The sequence below is a fragment of the Geospiza fortis genome, unplaced genomic scaffold (assembly GCF_000277835.1).
Source record: "Geospiza fortis unplaced genomic scaffold, GeoFor_1.0 scaffold112, whole genome shotgun sequence".
In the NCBI taxonomy this organism is placed as follows: domain Eukaryota; kingdom Metazoa; phylum Chordata; class Aves; order Passeriformes; family Thraupidae; genus Geospiza; species Geospiza fortis.
In genome coordinates, this window is record NW_005054298.1 from 3,671,733 (window position 1) to 3,679,838 (window position 8,106).

Here is an 8,106-nt window from a genome sequence, read left to right on the forward strand (position 1 = left end):
CCCAGTGAGGCTCAGCCTGTCCTGGAGCTCTGGGGGCAAATCCAGGCAGCTGCAGCCACGGCAGCTGCAGGGACACGTGTGCTCTGTGTGTGTGTGTGTGAGTGTGTGTGTGGCTGGAAGGGCTTCCCTCCTGGAAATTCTGGGATTAATGACACATCAAGCCCTCTCCAAGGGAGTGCATTGAAAAGAAAGAATGAAAGGCGGGGAGGGGAAAAAAAAATAATAAAAAATTTGATACAGGCAGGCGGGCTGATGGCTCTTCCTGCAAAGTTTAGGACTTCAGAAGTTCACTTGTGAGCAAGTGCAGATGCAGGGATAAAAGCTGCCCTGGACACTATGCAGCAGCCCCTTCCTTCCCATCAGCATCTCCAGCTTGCTGCCTGCCTCTGCTGGATTCCCTTGCTGGCCATTAGCGCTGAGCCAGCGACACTGGGTAAGGATTTTGTGCTTTTTAATTACCTGATGGGCGTTTGGGGGACAGAGTTCATGTGTATTTGAAGCTGAGATGATCTTGTTTACGTTTACTTTTGAATGTGGGTTAGAGTGACAGGGGGCTGTTATTAGAGAGTCTCTGGAATAGGATGGGAGTAAGGTTAAAATAAACAACTGAAGTAATGAAGAAGGTCACAGTGAAAGCCAAGCACAGGATGTATATTGATCATTACAGGACATTCCCTTTCCTTTGCTACATTAAAAAAAATTATTAAAACCTGTGAAAATTCTTACTTCCTACTAGAAAAAAAAAGTAAAATTATTTAAGGAGTATACATAACATTTTCCCATAAATGGAATAAATGAAACAAACTGTAAAAGAAAAAAAAAAAGGCTTTAAAATAACATTCTATTCCTCTAGGAAAGAATTATATACACCATATTTCAGAGGAACATTATAGATTAGTTAATTACACATATAATAATCATATACAGCTCTACAGCCTCTGGCAATAAAAAGTCCTTGAGTAATTTCTCTACTACTGTACACATTAAATGTGAGTCTTGTTTCACTCTAGCAGAGAGTTTGAAGGGGACATAGATTTCACATATGTGCCTTGTTTATACAGCTTTATTAATTGAACACAAAAACACATTGAGAATCATGTTAGACATTATTCAGCCAGTGAAAACTGAGTTAATAAAAGAAACTGAGCAAAGCAAAGAGCATAGTGCTGTGAGTGATTATGGGTTCAGCCTTGGCAAACTCTGCAGAGTCACTCCCCCTTAAAGGAAATGTGTTGTAATATTTTACAATATTTAATTCCAGCAGAGTCCCAACTGGTCCTAACAGTGACTGTCAGCCAGCCCTCATTAGCTCGATGAAGATAAAACAATTTGGAGCTCTCCTCACTTGAATATCAAAGGGTCACCCAGAAAGTCCTGCAGGACTAAACTCAAAGCAAATGACCTTATCGCCTTTATCTTCAAACAATGCCTTTAATTTCTGAAACCTTTTGAAGGGTTGCCAGTTTTGTGGAGTGCAGCAGCAACTTCTCTGATAGAACAGGCTTTTCATCAGGGGGAAAGGACCTTTTAACTCCTGGTGACTAAGAAACTGCACTTGCCACTGTATTTTTCCTGCTGCAGGTAATATGTATGGACACACTTATTAAACTGGGAACACAAAAGAATTAAGTATTGTGCTGTCTCTTAGGTGATGCAGAAGGATTTATCAGGCTTGTTGTGTGGTGGTTTTTTTTTCCATAAAGTGAACTTGAAATAAATGAAACTGCTCAAAAAATTTACATTCTGACAGATTGGGCTGTGAAATTACAAGGATATTAACAGAGCCATATGCTGTTTACTTTTGTACTCTAATAAACTTCTAATCCCATAAGAATTTAATGGTGAATAAGAAAGATCTGACCAAAGAGCTCTTGGAAGATGCTTCATTAAAAAAAAAAAAAAGATAAAAAAGTAATTTAAAGACTAAGGAAGAACTTTATAATCTTCTGCACTCTTAATTTAGGTAATGAAACTCCCTGTGAATGAGGGAATTCTCAATATTTGGGGTTTTTACATTAAATCCTATGACTGAGAAACACAAAAATGTTACCAACTATACCCATAGCTGTTCTCTATTACAGGACTAAGGATCAGGGACAAAAGCAACTCAGTGAATCACAGATGTGGGAGGGCTGACACAGCACAGCTTGTCAGACTTTTCTGAGATGAAATTCAGTAAAAAAGTCAGTCAAGAGAAAAAGGCAATAGATTTTTTTTTACCGTGGTATCTTACAGAAAAACATTTATCTTAAAACAGTTGCTTGTAACATCACCAGCGAAAAGGAATTTCTCCCCATCCCCTCTGGAGCCTTTTCATAATGTACAACCGAGAAAGTTTTTAATTTGGATATGAGTTTCCTGCAAAGGTACCCTTGAAACTCCCAAAATCCACTGGGGCTTCACTGGAAGGTGTTACATATGTAGTAAACTCAGCTACAATTAATTGTCTGCAAGTTTACTCCTGTGGGCTTCCCTCAACTCTGAAACACACAAGGAGAAATTTTAACATAAAGAGAAGAGAGGATGGTGCCAGGGGAAGGGGAGGTGCCCACAGCCAGCATGGAAAGATGGTGTGTTTTCCAGTGACCCAAGTGGTCTAATTTGATTTAAGAAAGTAAATGGAAATAGTTAAAATATGGAAAACAGTCAAAATGGAAATAGGAAAAAAATCCCTTAGTATATCTCGCAATTACATGAGTCTTGGTCTTGTTTTGTACAGGAGTGAAATGAAAATCAGAGTATCTAATTTGCTTTGTGTTCTACCCACAAGCAAACCGTGATTTCACTGTGAGCTTCTGCCTTAAAACCTGAGTGCCACGGGCTGTCCATCCTGGAAACAAAAATCTGCTGGAGCTCAGAAGGCATTTCCCCATGAGTATTGCAAAAGGAACCAATCAAACTATTCAGGACTTTCCCCCCCTGCTTCAAGTGTCTGCCACAGGTGACAAACTCTCCCATCCCTTGGTCAGGCTCAGACATTCCACACAGGACTCCAGGAACTCCCTGGAGCCCCAGGGCTTCTTCCAGCTCGGGGTCCCTGAGCAGAGAGGGCTCTGACCAGCCCAGGATCTGCAATCCCTGGAAACAGCTCACAGGGATCAAATGGGTCTGGTCAGACCATTCCTGTGCCTCTGGAAACAGCCCTGGCATTAATCTGGCTCCGTGGCTTTGCTCTGTGCAAAGCACAGCAGACATTCACAAGCAAACAATAACCCACTGAATGCTTTCCTGTGGAAGTGGAGCCAAGAGTCCTGGCCATGCCAAAAAAATAGTAACAAGGGAGAGGAACAACCCTCACCATATGTTTCTCTCCCAACATTGTTTTTAGCCATCAAAAGTTGTTTACAGGCTAATATTTTATTTCCCTCTTTTTACATTTGGCCAATATCAAATACCACTACAGCCTCACTGTCTGGAATTTTCGTGGAGTCCTGGAACAGTTTGGGTTGGAAGGGACCTAAAAGACCACCTAGTTTAACACTCCTGCCATGGGCAGGGCTGTCAGCCACCAGACCAAGCCACTGGCCCAAATTAAGCCAGTTTGTATTTTTTAAACTAAGACAGAAATCTGAATTTATCTGATTTGGTGCTGTCAAAGGGAAGCAGGAGCTGCACAAGAATTTCTGCTTGCTGATAACTTTTTTGTTCCTTTCTACCTGAAGGACAAGGGCTGTGCCACTACAGGGAAAGCTCATTCATAAGAAAGGCAAAATTAGGCACTGTTGCAGTCTAGAGGTGAGGGAACCTCTGTCACCTTCATTTTTTGACTCTCCTGATCTGTACTGGTGTGCCACCATTGGATTTTAGAACTTTGACGTTTTCAGGGAAATAATTTTTTTTGCTCACGCATTTGCTTTTTAAAATTCTGATAAAAATTAATGATTGTCTTCGAAGTTATACAGGCTTAAAGATATGTTTGGTGTGAGAGGGCTGCCTTTCAGCTGCATCTCCCAAGGATTTGCCTATTTCCCATTATCCTGCCAAACATGTGAGCTGTTCAAACCCCTTAACAGCTATTTACTACTCTGCCCTGCGCTAAAATTGAGAATCAATTTATTAGACGCTGCTCATAACAGTATAGGACATCCATGGCCAAAATGTTTCCTTTAATGGTCCAGTTCCTCAAAGTTATTTTGTCTCAGGATGCCAAAGCTGAAGAAGCATTGTGCACATCCAACTGCCCTGGCAATCGATAGGAGCCAAGACAAATCAGTGTTTGCTGCTGAGCTGACAAGACAGATCACTGCAGAGAGGGAGCATCATCCCTCTGCCTCCCTGATGGCATGGGCACCTGCACTGCCCCAAGGTCATGAGGAAAACCCTCTGGTGAGGCTGAGAGGAGTCCCGGGAGTCACAACCCAGCCCCATCAGCTCTGGCATGGCTCAGAACTGGCACAAAATCCTGAAAATTTGAGGGCAATAAAAACGTGCAGCCCCTCGCCACCCTCCCTGCAAAGCCTGAGTCAAATGGCCACACACAAACTCCAGGGGACACAAAGTATTTCTGGTAGGTTTTGGTCTGCTTAACATGTTTTAGGTGGCCAGTAATTGAAATTCCCCCAAAAATCCCATTGTTTTCAATGAGAAAGGATCCATTTGCCTCCCAAAATGCTGTAAGTTCTTTATCATACAAATACAGTTGTATAGAGAGCAGAAGGAAAAGTTAATCCTGAATTAGCTTCATTAGAGACAGAATTTCTTTTCTAATTGTTCCTACTTCTTCCTAGACCACTTCTGTAGCCTATTAAAATAATTTGAGCTTTGGAAATGGCTCTTTCCTCCAGGTACATCTCCTCCCCTATTTTTTTGTGCCGTAAGCGTCTTGCCTCAAAAGGCTGGGAACATTGTGGAAATACGATTTTGTTGATTTTGGGCTGGGTTTGTACTGCATCTCTTTGAGGTTTTGTTGGTGTTTTTTTTTGCTGGGATAAGTCCTCAAGGTAGCCAGATTACTGATTTTGTCTAAAAATTTGTTTCCCTGGAACATTTGTACTGACTTTTTTGGTACTTACTCGCTGGATGAAGTGTCTTGTCACCTAACAGATGGAAGTTTGGTGTTGGACATTGCCAGTCCTCTGCAGAAGTGGATATTGTCTTTAACACAGTTTGCAGCACGTTGCTTGTTTAATGATTCTGAAGTGTTTTTTTTTTTTTTTGAAGTAGTATATTTTACCTTTAGTTATGACCTTTTTTAATGTCACTGTGACAGCTACATTATGTGTTTTGCCTCAAGTGGAGATTATTTATGGTGAAATCTGAAAAAACATGGATTAGATTGAAGGATATTTTTATCTGTCTCTGAAACAGCAATAAAGCCATGTGTTAGTGCAGGCAATTGTTTGTGCAGCTTTTCTGGGAAGAGTTTTCTACGTTAAGCTCTTAGGAGATTTACTTAATGAGAGTATGTACTCATTTGCTTCTTTCTGACACATCTTATTTTGATTATTCTGACGTCTGTTACATTGATTGCTGTGTTCACACTGCATGGCATCCACAGGGAGCCACCAGGGAATATTCTACATATTGAAAGGGGAAAAAAAATTGATTGCCTAATATAGCTGAGGGATTGTAGTAGTCTGCTCTGCTCCTTTTGCTGGTTTTATATTAATTCATCGATTGAGAACGAGTTTGCTTATTCCCCTATTTTTATTTTTTTTTCCTACAAAGCAGCTTCCAAAAGCTGGATAGCAAATTATCTGCTTACCACAATAATGTAATGCATCTCCTGTGGTAGCTGAAGTGTTTTACAACTCAACTGTCCCTTGGCAGCTTTGTGTGCTGGCTGTTTCAGTAAATGCCCCCTCCTCAAGCGTTTGTTAATCATTTCAGCAGCCACTGCTCTTCCCCCTGTCTCTGAAATCTGTCATCATAACTTTGGGAAATAGTTAAACTTAAAGCAGGTATCCCAACCACATCCCATCTTTTATATGCACATACTGGTCAACTTTATCAAAACACAATTCCTATGAATTTGGTTAATAGAAGCTTAACCACGATTATTAAAAACAAACAAACAAACAAACAAACAAACAAAAAAAAATAAAAAGCAAGAGCAAGAAAGGTACCCAAAGAAAATCTTCAAGTCATCTCAAAATACATCCAAATATTTTCTTGGCAGCCAGTACTCTTTTAGCCCACTGGTTTACCAAGCCATTAAAAACAAAACAAAACAAAAAAAAAACCCTGAAAACAAAATAAAACAAAGCAAACATAAATACAAAACAAAAACCAACCAAACAACAAACAAAAAATCTCCACCTCTGTGTTCTGTAATTTTATCTACCTGGCTCTGGAAGGGAGAACTTGTCCAAATGTTATTTTTGCCCACAGATAGAAAAACTTCCTTGCTAGGTATCTGGAATACAAAACTGGAGGGTGCCCCAACTTTTCCTCCTTCTCATTATAATAAGAAGATGCACAACATCCCCCAGCCTTGCTCTCCATTTTTTAAATGGCTGATCAATTTATGTTCAATTTGTCTCAGAAGACAAAAGTCTGTGGAACAAAAATAAATCTAAAGATGATACAAAGACAAGAGGGTTCTCACAAGTTCCTGAATAGCTCTCTAATGAGTTTAATATGAAAAATTATTTGGGATCGGAAGGAGACAATTCCTTCACAGAAAGGAGCTTGCCTTATGTCAACATTTTCTTCCTTCTCAACCCCATTGAAATTGTATTGTGCTGATGTTTGACCATCATGCAAACTTTTCATGGAATTTTATCTCTTTGATATCCTGATATCACCTGCAGGTCTGTATGAAGAGCAAAGGAAGGTAAAACTCAGGCAGTGGCTTATTCAACACCTAAGCTAATGTTTAGTTAGTCATAACTTAATTATTAAAATTTCTTTAGAATTAGCATTATTAGACTTCATCCATCAGATGTGTTATTTGTTGATCAGGTCCAGGTACTAGACCAGACCAATTCACAAACATGATTCAGAGATTGCTTTAATCTTCTTTGTCCCTTTGCCCCAATTATTTACTTTACAATCAACTGTGGGCTTGCTATAAGACTCCTTGTCTGTGACTCAGCCTCCCTCAACAGCACAGCACAGATGCTTTGATTCACTCAGGCTACCTTATCATCAGCTCTTTTCCTAATGGACTAGAGGGAAAAAATGTATAAAAATTCACAAAGCCATTTGCTCCGTTTTTCTGTTAGATGTTAAGATTAAAGCTGGCAACAAAGACATAAACAGGATGAAATCTAATTAATTTGTTGGTTTTCTTTCTGCAAGAAATAGAAGGGAAATGAAGAGAAGGCTATTTCCTATCCCACTGTACCTGCAACTCCCTCTTCAAATGCTAAAATACTTGGATATTTGATTTTCTGAATATGTATAAAGCAGAGTAAATCTAAGATTTCTATCCTTTTCCCTTAGCTAGCCCAGAAGCTTTTGCATCCAACACTCTTGTGAGCACCAGACACCCACATCCCATAAACTTCCTGGAGCATTTGGGCTCCTTTTCTGCCATATTATCCTTTCTCCCATATTATCCTTTGACTCACCACTGTTAAATATACAAACCCTCCAGTTTCAGATATTTTTCAGTCTTTTGCCAGGTTTAGTTTTTTTCAATTGATCATGCAGCAGAAATTCCCTGGGAGAGCTGGAGTGGCTCAGAGCACTCCCAGGCTGGAGCAAAGATGCCCTTGGCTCCCCTTCCCTCCCTGGGCTTGGGTTCAGGGCCAGGACAGGCTGTGCCATCCCCTGTGGGCTCAATATCTGCCCTCACAGGGCTCACTGGTGCCACTCAGAGGAAGGAAGCTTTGCCATTCCCTCGGGGATCACAGCACGAGGAATTTCTCAGCGCTGGATGCGTTCGGGATGAGGTTTGACTCAGCCCCTGTCCTGGTGTGAAGGCACTGGGCTCTCAGCACTGATGTGTTCAGGACAGCTGGGCTGGGGCTGCAGGCAATCCCATGCACCTCCCAGAGGAATTTCACAACTCCTTTCTCCTCCTGACACGATTGCTGCCTCACAGTGCAAACAGCTCTGACATAAATCATAAATCTGCTCGCTGCCCACCCCAGTCCCTCACTGCTTCTGTGCTTTTCCCCAATAACTGATATCTTCATCATAAAAAACCCCCACAGTTAT

At 40.8% G+C, this 8,106-nt stretch overlaps 1 protein-coding gene across 1 annotated transcript in view; it reads left to right on the forward strand.

The window, feature by feature from the left end:
- Positions 1-315: 315 nt before the first annotated feature.
- LOC106632255 (von Willebrand factor D and EGF domain-containing protein-like) overlaps positions 316-8,106 on the forward strand; it is a 169,765-nt gene continuing 161,974 nt past the window's right edge. The window contains 1 exon segment of the mRNA XM_031057240.1: positions 316-433. Coding sequence (XP_030913100.1) covers positions 337-433 — 97 coding nt within the window. The 5' untranslated portion in view covers positions 316-336.